The 24686-nt window shown below is 38.9% G+C and overlaps 1 protein-coding gene across 6 annotated transcripts in view; it reads right to left on the reverse strand.

The window, feature by feature from the left end:
* PRKN (parkin RBR E3 ubiquitin protein ligase) overlaps positions 1–24686 on the reverse strand; it is a 1216903-nt gene that overhangs the window by 987430 nt on the left and 204787 nt on the right. For all 6 annotated transcript variants that reach the window (XM_081524442.1, XM_081524441.1, XM_081524444.1 and 3 more), the window contains exon 3: positions 10623–10786. In XM_081524442.1, the coding sequence (XP_081380568.1) occupies positions 10623–10786 (164 nt within the window). The remainder of the gene's footprint in view (positions 1–10622; positions 10787–24686) is intronic.

Consider the following 24686-nt stretch of genomic DNA (forward strand, 5'->3'; position numbering starts at 1 on the left):
CCTAACCAGCATGTCCACCACAGTCACATGAGCTGCTTGTTTATTGCCTCAGACTATAGTGTATCACTCACTCTCAAACCAACTTGGAAAATGTGCAACTCGAGCACCAACCATTAAGAACTGTATATTTTCATCTATTTGAAATATTCGGTACAGCCTTTAAAAGAAATACTAACCATGCCAATTTAGACCTATAAGGTGCTAAGGAGTCTCTTTAATAATTCAAAAAAGATGCCTTAATAATTTTATAAGTTTCATTGACCTATTGACTTTTATTGTGAATTAATCATTGTCTCTGAGAATCAGTTAAATTATTTTCCAATTTCTTGTGGTGAAAAATCTAACATAAATAAACACTGTTCCTTTAAAGCAGATATAAATAAAAAACCTGTTTATCTTCTATGGCAAAGAGGGAAGAAATTAAATTTTTCTGTGATTTTTTCAAAATTAAACGTTATGTTGAGATACTGTAGATTCACAAGTTACTGTCAGAAATATTACAGAAATATCCCGTTTCTCTTTTCCCTGTTTCCCCCATGACAGCATCTTAAGAAAATACAGTATATCATCACAATGATACTATTGGTAACAGTCAAGATACAGAACATTCACCACCACAAGGGTCCCTCCAGTTGTCCCTGTTGCTGTCACGCACTATTCTCTCCTGTTCCCACACCCTCCTTTACCCTTGGTAACCACTCATTTCTCCTACATTTCTCCAAATTTCTCATGTCAAAAATGCTAAACTAACGGAATCGTTTGGAATATGACCTTTTGGCATTGGCTCTTTTTCACTCAGCATAATTCATCCAAAATGTTACATATTTCAATATCTGCTTTATTGTTTTTATCATTGGTATGGATGGATCACAGTCTGTGCAATCATTTCACCTGTTGAGAGACATCTGGATTGGTTCCAGATTTGGGCTAATATGGATGAAGCTGTTAAATATTCATACACTGGTTTTGGTGTCATATAGGAAATATAAGTTTAGTTTTTTAAGGAACCATCATACTCTCCACCAGAGTGGCTATGCTATTTTATATCAATGACCCAGTTTCTCCACATCCTCACCAGCATTCAGTGTTGTCACTATTTTGTATTTTAATCTTTCGCCTAACTTAGCAGTTGCTTTGTGCTTTTATATTCATGACTTGTCATACTGTGCTGCGGTTGATGTTTTATAGGTTCAAGTATAGAAATCTTACTCCCTTTATGTCCCTTTCTCTCTCTCTTTACATTTGTCTTGAACAGTTTTTCAACATTCATTTAGAACTATATAAGACATTGTTATAAATTTTTCTACAACCCTGAACCATAATTTAGAACACCAAAGAAGAGAAGGAAGGTCAACTGTATTTAACCAGACTTTTGCTTACTGTATTCTTCCTCCCTTCCTTCCTAATGTTCCAAAGTTCCTTCTTGTATCATTTTCTTTCATATTAAAGAATTTCCTTCCTTGATTCATTCTTAGAGGGTAGTTTTGCTGGTGACAATTTCTATTAGCATTTTTCCATCCAGAAATATATTGACTTCTTTGTAATGTCTCTGCTTTTCAATATGCTGTCTAGGTTTGTCATAGCTTTGCTTCCAAGAAGCAAGTGTCTTTTTAAGTGTCCTTACATAATGAGACTTTTATTTAAACTTTCTGTTGTTTATAACATTGCTCCAGCTGCAAAAGGGAGGGCTCCACTTACTATGGCCAGTAGAAACATAAGTCCAAGACCCAGGTTGGTATCTGTTGACACATGACATGAAGTGAGGATCCTCATTATTGCTGTATGGGGGTGATTTTCAGCCCCACACGCAGTCTCCATTGGCAGTGTGGTAGAAGTGATCTTGATACTGCTTTAAAACGGTAGAAGGCCTTACTCTCCACTAGGGCTCTTCCGTTATCAGCTCAGAAATGATAGGGAGGGGTACCTTGTTGCCGGCAGGTGAAGGTCAAATCTCACCATCCAACAGTCTTCTCTGACTATAGCAGTTATATAAAGCACATCATTACAGTCGCATGAGACGGCCATCTAGGACCTGTACCTTGAGTTCCTCACTGCTGGTGGCAGTGAGGGTGGGGCCACGGTTTCACTGTGGTGTTTATCTGGCAAACTACAGCAACTGTCCAAAAGATTTCTATATTTTCAGTATACTGTGCTTCTTAGATTGAGAGAAGACTTTCTTTCTTTCTTCCTTTTTTTCTTTCTTCTCTGCACATGATGGCATTTCCAGGTACTAGTTTCACCAGCTTCAGGTATTGAATATATTTGATTAAAAAAGAAGTAGAAGAAATACAAGCCCATATTACTCCTTGAGTCCTGAGGTTTCGAGCTAGTTTGCATTTCTTTTTCCTCCTTTCTGAATCTTCATATGTTTGTTTTATGTGTAATGTCCACAGTTTTACCAAGAGAAGTAGGTAAAAGTCTATGTATTCCATCTTCCCAGAAATAAAATCTGTGCCAGATGACATATTTGCTGATGCCTCTATTTTTGCCATTTTTATTTACTTCTTTAAGTAAGTAAGTGAAAGTCGCACAGTCATGTCCGACTCTTTGTAACTCCATGGACTATACAGTCCATAGGATTCTCCAGGTCAGAATACTGGAGTGGATAGCCTTTCCCTTCTCTGAGGGACCTTCCCAACCCAGGGATCGAACCCAGGTCTCCCACAGAGCAGGCAGATTGTTTACCAGCTGAGCCACAAGGGAAGCCCTTAAAGCTATTAAAATCTTGTTGATAACAAAATAGAACATATTAGTATATAAAGAAAATAAAGATACTCAAACGGTGCTTCTCCAACTGGCCTGTGGACATATCCTTTAGGAACTGATGATTATAAGAAATTGATGAAAATGTTGTGATATCAGATGAATTATAACATTAAAAAATATATTTTACCATTTGAAAAGATAAAAGTATTTGTTTAATGTAAATATTTTCATAATAAGATTATGGTCTTAAGCTATAAATTCCCAAAGTGCTTGGAGGAAGGCACCAAAAAACAGTTTATTTCTAGAAGAAATTGAGACTCTTAAATGTGAGAAATACTGCCCGATTCCTGGAGTGACCATTTGTCTCTGTCTTCCCAGGGCACTGTCAGCATCCACTTTTTTTTTTTCTGGAATAATCATTAATAGAGCCTTCCTTCACATACGAAGTGCTCCATCTTGTATAGCAAGCTATAATGGTCACATTATCTATGATCATTGTGAAAAAACATACAGAAAGTAAAACCAGGTGGGAGAGTCCCAACCAGTGTATATGCCACCGCTGCCAGTCCACCTTCTCCTCAGTACACCGAGGCTTTTATTCAGCATCGCTTTATGGAAACATTAAGCAGCTCATGTGCTGGTTCATATTCTTTTTCTCAGCAACAACTTCTCATTATACATTTTTTGCTTATAGTGTATAGTGTAAAACATCTTTAGGGCTTCCCAGGTTGCACTAGTGGTAAAGAATCTGCCTGCCAATGCAGGAGACCTAAGAGACTCAGGTTGGATCCTCGGGTAGGGAAGATCCCTTAGGGAAGAGAATGGCAACTCACTCCAGTATTCCTTCCTGGAGAATTCCATGGACAGAGGAGCCTGGTGGGCTACAGTCTATGGGGTTGCACAGAGTCGGAAACGACTGAGCAACCAACACACACAGCATCTATAAATAGTAGCACTGCTGCTGCTGCTGCTGCTAAGTCGCTTCAGTCGTATCCGACTCTGTGCGACCCTATAGACGGCAGCCCACCTGGCTCCCCTGTCCCTGGGATTCTCCAGACAAGAACACTGGAGTGGGTTGCCATTTCCTTCTCCAATGCACGAAAGTGAAAAGTGAAAGTGAAGTTGCTCAGTCGTGTCCGACTCTTTTCGACCCCATGAACTGCAGCTTACCTAGCTCCTCCGTCCATGGGATTTTCCAGGCAAGAGTACAGGAGTGGGGTGCCATTGCCTTCTCCATAGTAGCACTAGATGATTGGAAACATGTATTCTAACATTGTATAAAAATATCAAGGGATACTCATATTCAGCTAATTGCATATCATAATAATACATAACCATCAAACTTGCAATTAGATGTATAACTCATTAGTCTGCAGTAAAACACTTACATGGAAACAATTTACCAGCTTCTCAACATCTAAGTCACTAAACTGTGACATAACAAAACTTGTAGAAACATAAAAAGTTTGTTTTTTAATAACCCACGGGTATACTTGTGCTTATAATTCCAATATAAGAAAATTTGATAGAAATAAAGCAAAAAAATTATAAGATTAAATGTGTGAATATACCTATTAGCCCATAAAGAAAAAATCATTATTAAATATAAAAACATATAAGCAGAGTTAGAGGTCTCCTTGTACACTTTTCCCTATTGTTTGAATTTTTATAACTAGCATATATTAATTCTATAATCAGAAAAACACAACCTAAGTATGTGAAGTGGGAAATGATAATATTGGAAAAAATGTGAAGGATAAGAAAACATCAACTCTCAAAACTTCAGCTAAACAATATTTACTTATGTTAGAGGCAGTTGAAAAAACACATAGGGTATTCACAAGGCTCTTGTGAAGTTTTAGAAATTTGAAAATTTAGCAGGTTCATTAGAGATATGATCAAAACAATACATAATATTTTTTTAAATAGATAAATATTCTTACAAATGGACATAGTTTACTTTGTCAGTGAAAGTCACTTTTCATTACTCACAAATTTTGAAATACGTATTGTGTATTACTAAAACATAGTCAATTAAATAATTTGGCTTCTTACGGTCATTTCTTTTTCTTTAATATTTACAAGCTATTTAAATCTTAATGTCTCTGATCTTCCAAACTCAGACCTTGTCATATTACAAAGCTTAATAGGGGTAATAAACTGATGTATTTTTAATACTTATTGCAAAAATGATCTATTTCATGAAATGATGGTCTCCAAATGTATATATACATTGTAAACATCATTAAATTGAGTATTTACTGAAAGGAATTTTTGACCATTCATCTGAATGAATTCTTTTACAAAACAAACATTTCTATGTAAAATAAAGTCATATTTTATTTTCTACTTTGAAAATCTACTTAGACTTCCCTGGTGGCTCAGAGGGTAAAGCGTCTGCCTGCAATGTGGGAGACCCGGGTTCGATCCCTGGGTCGGGACGATCCCCTGGAGAAGGAAATGGCAACCCACTCCAGTATCCTTGCTTGGAGAATCCCATGGACAGAGGAGCCTGGCAGGCTACAGTCCACCGGCTTGTAAAGAGTTGGACACGACTGAGCAACTTCACTTCACTTCACTTGAAAATCTAATTCATTATTACAAATAGAGTAACTTTCTGCTAACACTAGTTAAATATACTAAGGTTTCTCACATCCTGGTTGTGATGGTTAATTTTGTGTGTCTGTCTGAGCCATGGACTGTCCAGACATTTGGTCAGATGTCAGTCTAGCTGTGTTCAGATGAGATTAATACTGGAATCAGTACACTGAGTAAATCAGATGGATCTCCTCAATGTACCTGGACCCCATTCACTCAGTTTAAGGTCTGAACAAAGCAGCTGACCCTCCCACGGATAAGAGGGAATTCCTCCTGCCCAACGGCCATCTATCTGGGACACTGTTTTGTTTTGTTTTTTTTGTTGGGGGTGGGGTGGGGGTAGGCAGCCTTTGGCTTGAACTGAAGCATCAGTTCAAGCATCCCGAAGCATCCTGAGTCTCAGACCTACCTACCAATCTTCACATAGGAACACCTCCATCACCTCTTCCAGGTTACAGGTCCTCAGACTCAGAATGAAACTAAGTTTGCTGACTATAGGTTTAGGGATTTGTCAGCCTCCAAAACTGCGCAATCAATTTTTTGTTATCTATCTGCCGATTTTGTCTCTCTGGAGATCTCTAACTAATACACTGGCTAATAATCTATACTGATATTAATAATATTAATAATAATACAGGTTATGTGAATACAGTAGATTCTGCTCAAACAAAAATCTTATCTAAACACTCAAGTCCTGGTAATCTTAACAGTTAGTCTAATTGCAAATTTCATCAGTTTTGGTATATACAGCTACGTTAGAACCTTAATTTCCTTGTGTAATTTTGAATAATAAATTGATGATTATATAAAGGTGATTCAGGGATTCTTGATACACAGTGTGTTAAAACTGGAGGATAGGAGAAAGGGTGACATTTGAATAGTCCCTGAATACTGTTACAAGAGCCAAAAAAGAAAAAAAATATCAGTTCACTGTGAATAATATGTCAAACACCAATATTTTAAATTACATACTTGTAAGCATAAGCAAAATAATAAAAACATGGACAGAAACATTGTTTATGAAGTAGGAAAAATGTATAGGTCTTTCCAATTTACTTCTAACAAATATAGTGTGTGGCAGATATCTACTTTATAAAAATACATTTTAAAAGCAATAGTGTCGTGATGAATCTTTGCTGAACAGCATAGCCATAAGTGTCTATTTTTAGTAAATATCTGAGAAATAGTAAAGTCTTTGTAAGTTTTCTGAATTCAAATTCTACTATTCTAAGTAAAGCCGGTAAATGTGAAGGTCAAACATTTATTTATAAACTCCACAAAGTTCTTTTCAGTTAAAATGTATAAATATTACACACACACACACACACACACACACACACACACACACATTTTACTGTCCCAGTAAAATATACATCCTATTATCATTGCCTTAACTGTTTAAATTATTGCAGATATACTCGTCATAATTCATGATGGAGAGTTGTCATGTTCTTTAAGGTGATCGCTTAGACCCTGATAGTAATAAAAACAATAATGACAACTGTGATAGTGATGATGCCAATAAATGCTAACATATAGACAGTGTTTACTATATGCCATGCTCTGCTCTGAGTTTTACATAAATTAACTTAGTCCTCACAAAATCCCAATGAGAGAGGTATTATTATTAATTCAATTTTACAAATGAGCAAACTGAAGTAGGACAAAGACTAACAGAGTTTTGCCAAGAGAACTCACTGGTCATAGCAAACACCCTCTTCCAACAATACAAGAGAAGATTCTACACATGGACATTACTAGATGGTCAACACTGAAATCAGATTTATTACATTCTTTGCAGCCGAAGATAGAGAAGCTCTACATAGTCAGCAAAAACAAGACCGGGAAATGACTGTGGCTCACATCATCAGCTCCTTATTGCAAAATTCATACTTCAGTTGAAGAAAGTAGTGAAAACCACTAGGGCATTCAGGTATGACCTAAATCAAATCCCTTACAATTATACAGTGGAAGTGACAAATAGATTCAAGGAATTAGATCTGATAGACAGAGTGCCTGAAGAACTATGGACAGAAGTTCGTAACATCGTATAGGAGGTGGTGACCAAAATCATCCCAAAGAAAAAGAAATACAAGAAGGCAAAATGGTTGTCTGAGGTCGGCTTACAAATAGTTGAGAAAAGAAGAGAAGCGAAAGGCAAAGGAGAAAAGGAAGCTATACCCATCTGAATGCAGAGTTCCAGAGAATAGCAAGGACGGATAAGAAAGCCTTCCTCAGTGATCAATGCAAAGGAATAGAGGAAAACAATAGAATGGGAAAGACTAGAGATCTCTTCAAGAAAATTGGGCACACCAAGAGAATACTTCATACAAACTGAAACACAAAGGCCATATTCTCTAAGTATATTAGATACCATTTAAAAAATTATTTTGCCTTAATTTGTAATATTAAAAACTAGATGCTCCCTATATATAATATAAACACTCTCATTACAGAGGATCATCTAGACACTTAGTAATGAAGATTAGACAACATCATGGAAAAAGCCTATGATATAATGTTAAGGGAAAGAAATTCACTACATAAAATTGCATTTTCACACTGATTACAACTGTATCAGTCAGCCATGCGCACACTCAAGGGCTGTCAAAGGTACAACACAGTGCAGGAACTGCTGCTCCTCCAGGAACTCCCTGTTTCTCCTTCCCTCGATGATCAGCTGAGCTGTGCCCATGACGAAGTCCCATGATTCATGCTGAAGCCCTGCAAGCTGGCTTTCTCCAACTACAGTCCTGGCCCAAAGGTCCCTAAGTCACCGCCAAGATCACCTAGTCCAAAGGCTCTTTTCTTTCTCATCCTCCATCTTTTCACAGCACAAACATTCTTTACTAGTAGTTTTCTTTCCCCAATTATCTATGAAAATGTCAGTTGGATGGACGATGCCTCCTATACCGGCTCCTCTCCTGTTACCTAAGGAATTGCTTGTGCCGTATCCTCTGCACCTTGGCAACTGAATCTGTTCCAGTTACTGCAATACTTACCTCCATGTAGAGAGTCCTCAAACATAAAGCAAGCCCTGAGCTCCACACCTCAGTATGACTGCCTGCCAGCATCTCCCCCTGGCATTAACTCTTGTTATCTGTGAAACTGCTGCCAGTGATGAAACAGGATCTCCAGACTCCCATTTCCCTCCAGGGCATCCTATTTTGTTCTCAATCTCTATGCATGAAACGTCAATGTCACATGGATCAAAGCTTTGTAAAATACAGCTCCCAATTCCCTTGTCATCCCACCTTCAGCATCTCCTCTAGGTTCGACATGAACAGGAACCTATGCTTGTTCCCACATACCCCTCATGCTCATTCTTCCTCTCCAGAATCCTATTTGAGTTTCAACTAACCCAGAAGTCTTTATTGGTGACTTTCACTCAGATGTGTCTTCCACACCTTTAAAATTTCATAATACTTATATTTCAGTTTTCATATGGCAGTTATCATGTTTGACACCCTTATGTCATAGCTATTAGTTTGTGCCACATGAAATTGCTGATAGTTTTAACCGATGGAGTTCAATCTAGTATTACTGTTGATTTTAGAAGGTCTAAGAAAACAACAGTGGGTACTGCCTTTCTTTGGGATCCCCTCAGAAACCCAGAATACTGGAAGTGTTTGTTAAAATCAAGAATCTTAATCAATCCATCCTTATATCTACATTTATACCTACCTATCTGCAGAAATCAATTGTCTATAGTAATTGGTATAACCTATCCCTTCCAGTGGTAGAGGTGAGAGGCTTTAGAACCTGAAAACTTTGGGTAACATAAAATATTTTGGTTCAAGAAATTGTTTTAAAATAATTTATGAAGGGAACATTCTTGGTTTTAGAGGTTGGCAGGTACAGTAAAAAAAAAAATCTTTCTAGTTGACTGAAATAAAAACAAAAAACACCAAAACGCTTTTCAGCACAGGTGCTTCCCTTATAAAAACAAATTGCCTAAAAGCAAAGCACAGCACCGTGTGCGCCCCATGAGCTGGAGCAGACTGCTGTCACAGGAAAGGTGCTGGAGAAGGAGAGGGCGATTCACATTTCCATAGTGTCTCTCTTACACCCAGATCCGAAGGCCTTTAGCAAAGCAGTAAACATCATCACCAAAAAGAGACAGCAATAGGATGTCAATAAAGTAGGGACTCTGGGCAGACACAGCACCCCACCACCAACACTGCTCACAGCCGCAGGCCCCCAAACAGCTGCAAGCAGAAGTACAGCTCATCTGTGCTGGTTAAAAAAGGGAGTCGGGGGTGAATGTGTTTGCAGGTTCCTCAGGATCACCTGAACCGTCCACAGAACAACTGGTTTTTCATACTTTCTCAGAGAACGACTTCAATCCGTTTGGAGGCCTGTTTGTTGGCTTCCCCAACACAAGACAGGTCTCCACTCTCAGAGGAAGGTACTGCTCCCCAATCGCCTACCCAGTTCACCCCTTCCCCTGCGGAAATACCTGCTGGTAATGAAGCCCCCCCACCCCACCCCACGCCACCCCACCCCACCCCACGCCACCCCACCCCACCCCACGCCACCCCACCCCACCCCACCCTCGATGAAAAGATACAGCACTTTGATGCTATCAGGAGCTCCGCAGCGCCCGGAAAACATCAGGGACAGGAGAGAGAAACACTTGCTGCACCCTCTCCGACCTTTCGCCCATTCTGGGGAACATGCTACAGAAGCTTGGAGATATTAAACACACAGGTATACATCCGCGGTGCGTGCGTCTTCCTCCCCCGCCGGCTCGGGCGCTGATAGGCAGGGAGCTCTCCAGTCTGCTCCCAAGGCCCGGAGACCCAAAACCTCCTCCCATCCCGAGGCTCCGGCGGCAGACCCGGGACCATCCTCCAGGGGTCACAATTGGGTTACAGATCCCTCCCGGCACAGTAACTGAGCAGCCGGATCTGGGACAATTTCTGTGACTCCTTCATTAAGATTCAAGTGGAATAAGTAAGGTAGAAATTGAACAGACCCAGAAAAGGTGCCTTGCTGCTCCTGTAGTCAGTAAACATTTATTCACTAAGCCCAGTCTATGTGCTCTCTCTCTCTCTCTCTCTCTCTCCCTCTCTTCTCTCTCTCTCTCTCTTCTCTCTCTCCCAGTCACAGTTGTTCTTCCAATCCTTCCTGCTTGCTGTTTTAATGCATAATTAAGAAGGTCAGAATTAATGAAGCGGTGTGGAGTAAAGTTCAAGGAATCCCTAGGCACTATTTATTCTATTAGATCTCAGGCATGAATGTCAGCTTGGCAGCGCAAGCGGCATAAGCAATGGGGCTGGCCACAGCCCAGGAGCCCTCCACCAAGGGAGACTCACCTGCACTGTCAAGTCATTCCGAAGCTCCTTCCCTGCGAAAATCACACACAACTGGTCAGCTGGAACCCCCTGTCGCTTAGCAACCACCTCCTTGAGCTGGAAGATGCTGGTGTCAGAATCGACCTCCACTGGGAACCCGTGGTTAGAGTTGAACCTGACAAACACTGGCCAAAAAAAAAAAAACCACACACAAAGCTTTACTCAAAACCCTTAAATGGCAATCACATTTAATGGCAATCCTTAATGGCAATGCAACATTTCTGAATTGATTTACCCCTCTCCTGCCCTTTGATAAGCAGTATGCCTTTTCTTTCACTTATAAAGCTTAAGGCTATGGAGCAACACTTGGAGAAAAATGGAATTATCCTATGGGATTTCCCTTTCATATATTAGTCAGTGACCCACATACAAAATTGCATGCTCCCTTTGACATCCGTCCTGCGAAAGAGGAGGGACTCAAGCAGAACACTTGCTTGATTGGAATTGTGAGATTCCCAAGAGTTTATCCAGGAGATTCAGCTCTGACAGCCTGTACAAACTCACACTGCTTCTACGGCGTCCCTCTTAATAAAAAATCAAAGGCCTCGTGTTAGCACTCATGGTACAGCAGTGGAAGGAAATCAAACCACTTTCTGGACTAGGGTGAAGACGCACTAGTTTGTGTCTAAGAGCCCAAGCCATCATTGGTGGTCCCAGCCAAAAGGCTCCACTGGGTCTTAGGGAGACACGTATTTGCCCTTTCTTTGAAAGATACCATTTCTTTTTGGGAACCACTATTCTCCTCAAGACCCAGGCTGGAAACTTACAGCCTTTTCCATGTCTTCTCACTGCCAACAGCCATGCCACCTCCTCCGTGTCTCATATATCTGTCCTTTCCTTTGCATTCTTCCCGTCACGACACTCATCAAATCATTCTTGCAATAGCCTCCCAACTGAAGTCTTGTGTGTGTGTGTCTGTTGCTCAGTCGTGTCCAACTCTTTGCAACCCAATGGACTGTGGGTCCCCATGCGACCCACCAGGCTTCTCTGCCCATGGAATTCTCCAGGCAAGAATACTGGAGTGGGTTGCCATTTTCTTCTCCAGGGGAATCTTCCCTGGCCCAGAGATCTAAGCCTGGCCACCCACATTGCAGGCAGATTCTTTACCAACTGAGCCACCAGGGAAACCCAACTGGAGTCTTAATGTACTCCTTTCACTTTCAAAATGTCCTACATTGTTCTGCAAAGCAAACCTTATTCATCTAGAACTCTACCATGCCATAGCCCTCAAAAATTTTAAAGGCTTAAAGCTTTTAAACTAAACGCCCTCAAAAAACAGACCACAGAAAACTCCTGCCCCCGCCTCTTACCTTTGTTCAAGGACACTCCCTTCCTCACCGCTACCTGCTGAAAGCCCATTCACCCCCAGGATCCATCTCAGACATGACCTCCTCCAAGAGGCCACTGGCTGTCAGCCATGTCAAGGCTGAGCTCACCTCTTCAGGATTCAGGGGCTGTTACTATGTACATCTTACAAGACTTGCCACAATTTCTCAGGGACGCAGTACAGCAGAGGAGACAAATACATCCTCCAAACTGAGAGGACCTAGTCGCCAATTCCTATAGGCCCCTTATCAGTTTAGGGGACTAGGGTAAACATAATAACCTTCACTCTTTAACTCTCAGTTTCCTAATCTTCAAAATATTTATAAAGCACAAAGGGTGTTCTACAATACATTAATAATATTTATAGTGTTTACGACAGTCACACACAACGACTTTTTAAAAAAATGGATATTTGTATATGTCTTCTTACCGTCTATGCAAGATCATAAACTCCTCAAGGCCAGGCACTACAGTTTATTTTCTGTTGTATCTTCTTTAAATGGAGCATTAGCACTCAGTAGTTCTCAATTAATATGTGAGATGGCCCACCAAATAATAATCATAATTAAATGATAATTACAATACCAATAATAGTCAAGTAATTACTATGTGGTAGAAGTTGTACCTTACAAAGTCCATTTTTAAGCTTCATAATGGTCTGGTAAGGTCACTATTATTATCCTTATTTAATAGAAAAGTAAATGAAGGCCTTGAGAACTGTAATCACTTTTCTGAGGCCATCAGTTACTTTGTAATGGAATCACAATTTAAATTCAGTTCAACCCACCTCTAAGCCTCATTCCATTTCTACTATAACACAGGGCCTAAACTATTCTCAGAAGAAAAGTCCACATTCTTTTTCTTATGACTCTATGTGTGTGTGTGCGTGTGTGTGTATGTGTGTAAAACACAACAGCAAAAAGTCCTTATACCATACATCAGTCAGCCTCTGTACAGGTTAGCAGTAGAAAATGAGATTAAAAGTTCCAGTCAAGAGCTAAGAGCTAAGAGCCAAGAACAATGAACAACGGTTATAAGACACAACGAGATAAAAACGACACCAAACTGAGAGTAAGTGCCAGAGATGACAGGGCAAGCGCAAAAACATGACATATTTTACCAGCATAGAAAATATTTAGAAAGGGTAAGAACTGTGACAAAAGTGTTCCAAATATAGAAAACTGATAAAAAAAAAAAAATTACAGAGGAAATGGTGCTTTTGATATACTTTAAAGTAGATGCCATGTGACACTGCTAAAAGTTAGAGGAGGTGAAATAAAAATATATAGGAAGCCCTTGAAGTATATTCTTGGTATCCTTAGATCAGAGACCATAAGGCAACCAATTCATCAGATAAGACATGGCGACCAGTGAGTGACTATAAGGAACAAAAGCTCTGGTCTGAGTTCCAAACGATATTCCGGTAGTGTGAACAGATTTTTTTTTTGGAAGTAAAAATGGTAAAGAAGCAGTTGAAGAACCATACAAAAGCTATTTAAAAAAGGATTAAATAAATAAAATTCATTGAAAGAAGTAATCAGAGAAAACTCTGTAACCTTAAATGCCACTATCAATATAAACAAAAATAAATGAAAAGACTAGGAAAAGAACAAAAAGCAAACGAGAATAAAGTGCAAAAAAGCAAACCAAAAAAAAAAAACCACAAAAATTAATGCTGTATGTATATGTATGGCTGAGTCCCTTCACTGTTCACCTGAAACTCTTACAGATTGTTAATCAGATATACCCAACATAATAATAAAAAAAAAAAGGAATAAATATTTAAGGAGATCTAAAGATGCTGATTTTCTCTAGAGGTTCAAATCATGAGAATTCCACCCTAAAGACAAGAATTATAAAGAAAACTAAAGGGAAAAAAATCTGCAAAATACATACTAGATAACTGTACCAGTAATGAAATCATTACTGTCTAAAAGCCTTTTGTTTTCCTCATAAATAGAAACTTAAAGTTTGTGAGCTTAAATTCAACTTGGATAAATCATATCAGTACTTTCTAAATGAATATTGTTGAGCAACAAGTCAGAAATAGACTATGAATTTATCATCAAAAGATTAATAAAGTACATAGCAGGTATTTGGTCAACTAAAATATTTGTTGACAGAATCAAATAAAAGCACAGCTCAAGACAGACCACTACCATCAGCGTATAAATGGGCTCAACTTTTGGGGCAAGACAGTTCCTTCTCAAAAAAGAATGCTCAAATCGCCTCTAAAGGATGTTTAGCTCCAGCTGCAGCCCAGTAAATACCAGGAGCGCACTCTAATTATTGTGCCAACGAAAAGGAACCCTACATACCTCTGAATGTCCCTTGGCAAGGCAGTTTCTTTACCTTTAAGAAACATCACTCTAGTATCGCCAGCCCCAAGCAGACACAACTTGTGATCACATTCCCTCACTTTCCTTATCCCACATCTCTGCACAGAAAAATGTACTGTGAACTTCTTATGATTAACTCTCCATTTCTTTCCTTTGCATTCTTTAATGAACCTACTTTTGAAGTCTTGAAGATTGATCTTGGTATGACCTCCACATTTTCAATCAATGGTTGCTTTTCTATACTTTTCATATTTGGCCATTTGGGAATATTCAGCAAGGCTCTTGATCTAATAGCATTTTTTTTTTTCTCTCTTAGCGTCTGCCACTAAACCCTCCTGGTTTCCCTTCTACAACACAGGACATACTTTCTTAGCTTCATCTACCAGATCCTCTCTTTTTGTTTGACCTACTGATTTCAGAGTGCCCTGGGTTCTGCTTGATCTCTCTTCTTTTCTGAGTGTCCACCTAGGGTTGCTTTATCCAAGCTGCATGTCTTATAATTCTTGGGTAATTTAATGTATTCAAATGGGAAATTTTCATTCACCATGATTTTTACTTTATTTTCTCATTTTAAAATTCAATTCTCTCACAACCTTCTATGTCAGATAATTCTCAGAACAACATGAGTCCATAGAGTTATCTAATTCTTAGGACCAATTCCTATGTTCCTCAAGCTATAGAATTTGCTTACAAAAACTCTACTGAACATATACTTAATAACTTCTATGAGAATCTCAAAATACTTACAAAAAGGTGAAATTAACCTCCCACAAATCACATTGTACATCTTCAGTATTCATAACGTAAAATTTGTTATACTCCTAATTTCTTGCAGTCATAATTTAAAACATTTTTTAAAATGTTGCAGCATATTAGACATTTTTTATAGGACTCTGCTAGTGAAAAAATTTAACACACTTCCTAGATGAGTGAGTTTCCAAATTGGGTATTTTATTGTATGTTTTAAACTTGAACTTTAATTACTTTTTTCTTAAATTGAGAAAAACACAAAGTATGATTCAACAAGAACATCTACAGTGCAGGATTAAAGTAACTAGGGGATGAAAGTCTGACCAGCACTTGAAAACTGTTAATATTTAAAGAAAAAAGCAAACACTTATTTTGAAAGAGAGCCACTATTATAATCTAATGACCACGGTGCGGGGGCGGGGGGGGGAGTAACAAATGCAAAATCAACAATTAAGGGTTAAGAAGCACTTGCTATTTGATCATAAAGGTAACTTCTAAGTTCAAAGGAAAATGTTAGAAGAAAGCTAATTGCAACATTTACTCCTTCTATAAAACAGATATAAAGAATAACAACAAAAAATGTATTGAGATAAGGATCATGCATAGATGCACCAATTTTCCTAAAAGAACAAACTGTGAATATACTCTCTGGCTCTTAACGCCCTACCTTCAACTGACAATGTAAACACAGGCCTCCACTTGAGAATGAAGCCTTGAACAGTGATGTCGAACTTGCGTAAAGCCGAGTTGAGAACTGTGCTTAACAATGGAACCCATCCAGGCTTGAGTAACGGATCAAACTCAACTGGCAGAAATCCCGTATTTGGGCCATGATTACATCCCCCTGCCCCTTTATTTTGTAGCCCATCATTCAAAGTGTTGCACATTAGGGTAATGAATATGATTTTCTGAGAGAGAAGCTCTAGGAAATATCACCATGAAAACAACCGTTTTATTAACCACCAGGATGAGACGATGGCAAAATTATCTGCTTGCTGCAGAGGATAGATTTTGACTTCGACAATTTCCTTTCAAAAATAAAGTCAAATGATGTCACTGTTTTGAGTCCTACTCTTTTCTAATATAATTTAGTCTATTAATCTATTCCTCTACCCAATGAATAATGGTGAAGAACAAATCTCTAGAAGTATACACCATTTTTGGAATCATAGCTCAATGTTAACTGACTTATATACAAAAACTTTTATTGGATTCTTACAGGATTCAGATTATTGTCACTATTTTAAGGCTATTATTTATATCATATAAATTAAAACATTCAGAAAACTAAGATCATGGCATCTGGTCCCATAACTTCATGGCAAATAGATGGGGAAACAGTGGAAATAATGACAGACTTTATCTTTTTGGGCTCCAAAATCACTGCAGATGGTGACTGCAGTCATGAAATTAAAAGATGCTTGCTCCTTGAAAGAAAAGCCATGACCAACCTAGACAGCTTATTAAAAAGCAGAGACATTACTTTGCCAACAAACGTCCGTCTAGTCAAAGCTATGGTTTTTCCAGTAGTCATGTATGGATGTGAGAGTTGGACTATAAAGAAAGCTGAGCGCCGAAGAATTGATGGTTTTGAACGGTGGTTTTGGAGAAGACTCTTGAGAGTCACTTGGACTGCAAGGAGATCCAAGGAGCCAATCGTAAAGGAAATTAGTCCTGAATATTCATTGGAAGGACTGATGGTGAAGATGAAATGGCAATACTTTGGCCATCTGATGCAAAGAGCTGACTCATTTGAAAAGATCCTGATGCTGGGAAAGATTGAAGGTGGGAGAATGGGACAACAGAGGATGAGGTGGTTGGATGACATCACCGACTCGATAGACATGAGCCTGAGTAAATTCTGGGAGTTGGTGATAGACAGAGAGGCCTGGCGTGCTGCAGTCCATGGGGTTGCAAAGAGTCGGACATGACTGAACGACTGAACTGAACTGAACTGGACTCTATTTTAAGTTTTTTCTGATCAGAAACTTCTTTTAGTCTCTTCAACCTCACTATCACAGTGTTAGACACAGGCCAGGATTTCTGCTTTTTGTAATGACTCAGTAAACACGTCAGATCAATTTCCTGCAGAAAATATGTAGACTGTATAAAAATCAGACTCTTGAAGGCACTGAAGAGTGAAGAGAAGGAAGATTCTGGTAGAGAGTACATGTCAGGAGGAGCAAAGTCATGCAAGCTCACTTTCACAGCTCTTAGTTTACAGCCAAGTACAATTAGGATGGCATGAAGGGTTGTAGGCACACTGGTGGCAAAAACTGTCTTTCTGGTGCAAAGAAGCAAAATCCTGCCCTGGAGAAACTTGCTTCTAAGAAGAGAAGAGCAGGAATAATCCCAGAAGGAAAATAAGCATAAAGGGAATCTCCAACTCTGTCTACCCACAACTCTGACTGGTTCATGAACCACACAGATGCATAACATACTCAAAGCATCTCGGCAAAGGGAAAGATCCGCTCAAAGAGATGGACTATAGCTCTCCATCCTTTAAATGTGCACTTCAAATAGTGACTTCTTCCAAAGAGCACAGTGTGGGAAGGGTGAACAAGAGAAACTTCCTAGTGGAGAAACCTGAGAACACCACTTAAGCCAGGTGATCAAGGTCAACATCAGCAGAGATAAGTCACACAGATACTGTGTGCCCTTCATCTGATGGGATGAGCATGGCTTCTTATCTCTGGGGTCTTCCTCTCAAAAACACAAAACCCAGTCTAATCTTGGGAGAAGCATCAGACATATACCAGTCGGGGAACAGTCTTAAAAGTATCTGACCATTAGCCCTCAAAACTTTCCAGGTCATCAAAAACCAGTTAAGTCTGAGAAATTTCTACCATCTAGAGGGGCCTAAGGAGACACGGCAACTAAATTTAATATGATATCCTAGATGCCACTCTGGAAGAGAAAATGGACATTTGGTAAAAGCAAAGAAAATCTACATAAAGACGTTAGTTAATAATAATGTATAAACATTGGTTCATTAATTATGGCAAATGTAGTAAAATAATGCAAGATATTAAAAAAAGGCAAGTTGGGTGTGGAATATTTGGGAATATTCTATATTATCTTTGCAATTTTTTCTGAAAAAATCAAATAAAACTATTCTAAAATAAGTTTACTCAGTTTAGTTAAGTTCAGTTGCTCAGTCTTGGCCGACTCTTTGTGACCCCATGGACTGCAGCACACCAGGCTTCCCTGTCCATTACCAACTCCCAGAGCTTGCTCAAACTCATGTCCATTGAGTTGGTGATGCCACCCAACCATCTCATCCACTGTCATCCCCCTCTCCTCCTGCCTTCAATCTTTCCCAGCATCAGGGTCTTTTCCAGTGAGTCAGCTCTTCATATCAGGTGGCAAAAGTATTGCAGTTTCAGCTTCAGCATCAGTCTTTTCAATGAATATTCAGGACTGATTTCCTTCAGGATTGACTGGTTTGATCTTCTTGTAGTCCATGGGACTCTCATGTGTCTTCTCCAACACCACAGTTCAAAAGCATCAATTCTTCAGCACTCAGCTTTCTTTACTCACATCCACACATGATTACTGGAAAAACCATAGCTTTGACTAAATGCCAGCTTGGCTTTATCCAGCCTGGCATTTCACATAATGTACTCTGCATATATGTTAAATAAGCAGGGTGATAATATAGAGACTTTACGTACTTCTTTCTCAAATTGGAACCAGTCTGTTGTTCCATGTCTGGTTCTAACTGTTGCTTCTTGAACTGCATACAGATTTCTCAGGAGGCAGGTAAGGTGGTCTGATATTCTTGTCTCGTTAAAAATTTTCCACAGTTTGTTTTGGTTACCCCATCATTAAATAGAGGCCAGAAGTAAAAGCATAACATCTTTAAGGTTTTCACATTAAAAACAAAAATACTGTTAAACAAAGAATTCTATATCCAGTAAAAGTATCCTTCAGGAATAAAGGCAAAATAAAGATATTTTAAGATGTAAGAAAGGCTTCCCTGATAGCTCAGTTGGTAAGGAATCCACCTGCAATGCAGGAGACTCCAGTTCGATTCATGAGTCATGAAGATCCACTGGAGAAGGGATAGGCTACCCACTCCAGTATTCTTGGGCTTCCCTTCTGGCTCAGCTGGTAAAGAATCTGCCTGCAATGCCGGAGACCTGGGTTCGATCCCTGGGTTAAAAGATCCCACGGAGAAGGGAAAGGCTACCCACTCCAGTATTCTGGCCTGGAGAAATCTATAGACTGTATAGTCCATGGGGTCACAAAGAGTCAGGCACTGACTTTCACTTTTCAAGATGGAAGAAAACTAAGAAAATTTGTCAAAAGCAGACTCACCCTGTAAGAAATGCTAATGAAAACTTCATTTTAGAGGTTAATGATACCAGATGGAAATGATGGTCCTCGTGAAAGTTCAAAAACAACAGAAATGCAAAAATATCTGAGTAAACACAGAAGACATGTATACAGGGATTTTTCTTTGTTCATCTTAATTTCTTTAATAATATAATAGCTTATATGGACTTAATTAAGTCACATCAACAAATTCATATTTTAAAGCCCTATCACCTAATACAATGATACTTGGAGACGGGACCTTATGGAGGTACTTGGGTTTAGATAATAAGGTCATGAGAATGGGGAACTCATGATGATATTAGTGTCCTTATCCTATAAGAAGAGATGCCAGAATGTTCACTTCCTCTCCTTCTGCTACACGAGGGTGCAGGGAGATGGAGGTTGTCTGAGTCAGGAAGAGAGCCCATCCCAGAATCTAACCATGCTGGACCTTAATCTCAGACTTCCAGACTCCAGAACTGTGGAAAAATACATTTATATTATTTAAACTTCCCAAACTAGTGGTAGTCTGTTATGGTGCTGAGCAAAGAAAACATTCAACACAAAAATTAAAAAGCTTCATGAGTGGTCTAAAATACAAATATAATAAGTATGACAAAAAGAATGGGGGATGGATAACAACCATTTCTTGTACATTTGGGGGGGGGAAACTGGTACAATATTAACAATATTGACTGTCAAAATTTAAGAATATGCATTAAAATTCTTGGAGTAAGTTATAATGTTGAGTCAAAAAGCAAATAAAAATTACAGTGGAATTGTACAAAATATTGAATCTGCTAGAATCAGAAATGAAGTAACAGAGGAGCAAAAATGGCAGAGTAAGTAGAAAACATATAATAAAATGATAGACTCAAATTCAATCATTTCTATAACTGCATTAAGTTTTAATGAAATAAATACTTCAATTAAAAGGCATAGGCTGTCAGAGAAGACAGAACAAGGTTTACCTAACGATGCACTCTCTACAAGAGCTGCGTTTTACAAATAAAGAAGGAAATAGTTTGAAAGTTAATCAATTTAAAAAATGCAATTATTAACTCTTACCTAAGGCCCACCATATGGCTTAAAAATTGTGGTTACTATATCAATTGCACAATATTAATTTTTTTTTAAGTTGCTCAATCGTGTCCGACTCTTTGCGACCCCATGGACTATACAGTCTATGGAATTCTCCAGGCCAGAATACTGGAGTGAGTAGCCTTTCACTTCTCCAGGGGATCTTCCCAACCCAGGGGTTGAACCCAGGTCTCCCGCATTGCAGGTGGATTCTTTACCAGCTGAGCCACAAGGGAAGTCCAAGCATACTGGAGTGGGTAGCCTAGCCCTTCTCCAGGGGATCTTCCTGACCCAGGAATTGAACCAGCGTCTCCTGCATTGCATGTGGATTCTTTAGCAATTGAGCTATTAATGTTTAGCTGGCTAGAAAATTTACCTTTTATTTTTATTCAATAAGAAAGATACTCCCAATGGAGTTGTATTTCACTGTGCTTTAAAGTACACTGTAATTGATCCAAAGTGACTTTAGGATACTGATAATGATATCTTATGTTTTAGATTGAGCTTTCAGTTTCAAAGTGCTTTTACTGACATTATCTCAGTTAATCTTCACAACAGCTCAGAAGATGATTGTGACAGCATTTACTACTCCTACTTTTAAACCGAATAAACAGATGTATGAGAAGGAAAAGTGGCTTACCTGAAATTTAAAAGGAAAGAAGCAGGAACTACAAGCTGTGTCCTGAGCCCCTCTCTACAAAGACTATATGTTTCCCGGGGGGAGGTAAAGGGTAATCTCCACACCTCTGAACCATCACGTGAGCTTACCTAAGACTGATATGTTAGAAAACATGTCTATGGCTAAGATGCCAATAATAGCTCTTTTGTCCTACTTTCTCTTCAGAATCAACATTTTCCCACTTTACATAGAAAGTCAACCCACTCATTCTTTCCCAGTTTCACTCTGGTGCCTTAGCACATGACATCCAAAAGAAAAAGGGTAACTTGAATTATTGGTGATTAAAAAGCTTCTTTTAACCATTAACTTACAATACAGCATGGCTTCTTACACAGTAGGGTGAAAGTTGGCATTAGGAATGGTTTGTTTTAGGCATCTGAGTCTATCATCTGGGTTACCTTGGGTTGTTAGGAATTCAGATAATGCAAGGAGGGACACAAAAGGGATGGCAAGGTATTTAACTACCCCAGATCTTCCACACCCTCAGTTTTGCTAAGAAGCAATACCTTGAGTCTCAGGAGAGTAGAGATAAGATTGAGTTGAGTCTCAGGAGAGTAGACTATAAGACTATCTTTTGTAATACTGGGTTGTCCAAAAAAATCACGGGGGTGGGAGGTGGTTTACATCTGATGGAAAAAGACAAACATACTTTTTTGCCAACCCAATACAAGTTAATTGTGCCTTATTTCAATTTGGAAATGAACTGCTGGCAAAGTTCTATTCCTTCCCTAACCATCCACTCTTATATCCATTCAATCACCCACCAAGTCATTCATTCACCTAACCAGCCAGCCAGACAGCCCCTTACCCACTGAGGTGTAAGAATTAAATAATAACAAAATGGCTTTTGGGGGCCATTGGTTTTTTCTGATAAATTATTATTCACTGACTGATCCAATAAAGAAGACTTGTTTTGCCAATCATGTCAAAAGTAAGGCATTTTTCACAAATTGAATAAACATTATACGCAGCACCAAGGCTTTGATAAAAACATATTTAAAAGATGTTTTTCTTGCAGAGATGTTTCAGAGTGACACATAAAGAAATTTAAAACAAAAAAAATAATCCACTTTTGTTATTCATGGTAGTTAGGTTCTATAAAGTCACCACAAACACTAAATTAGTAGAATACTAAACCATAGCTAAACTAATAAACTAAGCTAAGCTAATACTAAACCAGAAAAACATCTATTTCTGCTTTATTGACTACACCAAAGCCTTTGACTGTGTGGATCACAAGAAACTGTGGAAAATTCTGAAAGAGATGGGAATACCAGACCATCTGATCTGTCTCTTGAGAAACCTGTATGCAGGTCAGGAAGCAACAGTTAGAATTGGACATGGAACAACAGACTGGTTCCAAATAGGAAAAGGAGTACGTCAAGGCTGCATATTGTCACCCTGCTTATTTAACTTCTATGCAGAGTACATCATGAGAAACGCTGGGCTGGAAAAAGCACAAGCTGGAATCAAGATTGCCAGGAGAAATATCAACAATCTCAGATATGCAGATGAAATCACAATCCTATGTCTTCTATTGACTTACCACATAACATAATTAACAGTTAAAATGGTCAGTTGGATGGTCAGTAAAAGGAAGTCTCCGTGCCACAGACCAAAACGTATACTGTTATACTGTAATTTTAATCTTAAACTTTAAATACAAAATTCCAATTGTGAGTATATTTTCTTACTTCCCAGAAAAAACTTGTGGCAGCATAGTCAACCTACGCCAGGGCAGAGTGTGATCTCACACACAGAGCTCTCCTGTCAGGTCAGCTTGGTGGACGCCCCTCTCACCGTTCCTTCACTTAGCCTCGCTGTGCTTTAGTGCCTTCAAAATGAAAACCACACCCGTGTCTACTCGCCAGGGTTGTTACGAGTATTAAATGGCAGACCACACGTATACTGTGAACACTCAGTAAATGTTTGTAGCTGTTAATATTATTAATAGTAGCTATTAATGCAACAGAAAGCAACCCCATTTTCCAAAATAAATTGGAAAATGGCTTTCTCGTAGTCATCAGAATGATGTTACGTTCTTAAGCTCCCTTTGGATACATTTATTAAAATCATCTCTTAAAATCTCTCTATAGATGTGGAGAAACTGGAATGTCATACATTGCTGGTGTGAATGTACAATGGTGCGGTCATTTTGGAAAACAGGCAGGCAGTGCCTTAAACAATGAAACATACAGTTGCCATATAAGCCAGCAGTTCTACTCCTAGACATACTCAAGATAAAAGAAAATGTATTTCCATGTAGAAACTTATACACGAATGTCTGTATCAGTCTCATTTTAATGACCAAAAGATGAAATTAGGCATACATGTGCTCAGGTTTCCCTGGTGGCTCAGAGGCAAAGCATCCGCCTGACAATGTAGGAGATGCAGGTTCCATCCCTGGGTCAGCGAATATCGCCTGGAGAAGAGAATGGCAACCCACTCCAGTATTCTTGCCTGGGAAATCCCTTGAACAGAGGAGCCTGGAGGGCTACAGTCTCTGAGTTGCAAAAGAGTTGGACACAACCTAGCGACTAAACGGCAACATATGCATACATGTGGTATATTCATACAATGAAATATTTTATGGTAATTTTTTAACTAGTGCCCTTTTTAAGGTACTGATTCCTACTATAAATACAACATTAAGGAAACATAAATAGTAAGCAAAAGAAGCCAGTTACAAAAGACCACAAACTACATGATTCATTCATATTAAATGTCCAGAACAGGCAAATCTTTAGACAAAGAAAGTATATTAGTGGTTGACTAGGGTGGTGTTCAGGGAGAAATGAGAGTTATGGCTAAAGGGTAAGGGTTTCTTTAAAGGGGTGATGAAATCTAAAATAGATTGTGGTGATAGTTGCAGAACTCTGTGAATATACTAAAAAAAAAAATGAATTATAGTTTGAATGGGTGAAACTTTTATCATGTTAATTGTACCTCAGGAAAACTTTCTGCCCACATGCATGCATGCTAAGGCGTGTCAGTCATGTCCGACTCTTTGCAACCCTATGGACTGTAGCCCGCTAGGCTCCTCTGTCCATGGGATTCTCCAGGCAAGAAGACTGGAGTGTATTGCCAGGCCCTCCTTCAGAGGCCCAGGGATCGAACTCGCCTCATCTTATGTCTCCTGCACTGGTAGGTGTGTGCTTTGCCACCTGTGCCATATGGGAAGCCCTATGAGTACTCTGGGAACAAGCAAACAAGTGAATGCGCATTCACTTAATTTTAAATGTCTTTCTTTCCTATTTTTACTCATCAGAGAAGCCTGCAGTTATGGAAAGAAACTTATAAAATTCACAGACATCATCTTTTGCATTCAGATGTTTGCTTTTACAACGCGGTAAAGCTTTGCTTTTAAATATCCTACAGTCGCTGTGCCTCGAAGTGCTTTCAGGACCCAGACTAGTGCTAATTGTATGAAAAAAAAGAGACATATATTTCAGTTTTAATATAGAAACTTAATTTGCTCAAATTATTAACACTGTTCTAATTTCCATATGCTGTAAAGTCAGCATGAGTAAG

Source organism: Giraffa tippelskirchi, chromosome 9 (genome assembly GCF_054371585.1).
Source record: "Giraffa tippelskirchi isolate mGirTip1 chromosome 9, T2T-mGirTip1v1.2.pri, whole genome shotgun sequence".
Taxonomy (NCBI): Eukaryota; Metazoa; Chordata; class Mammalia; order Artiodactyla; family Giraffidae; genus Giraffa; species Giraffa tippelskirchi.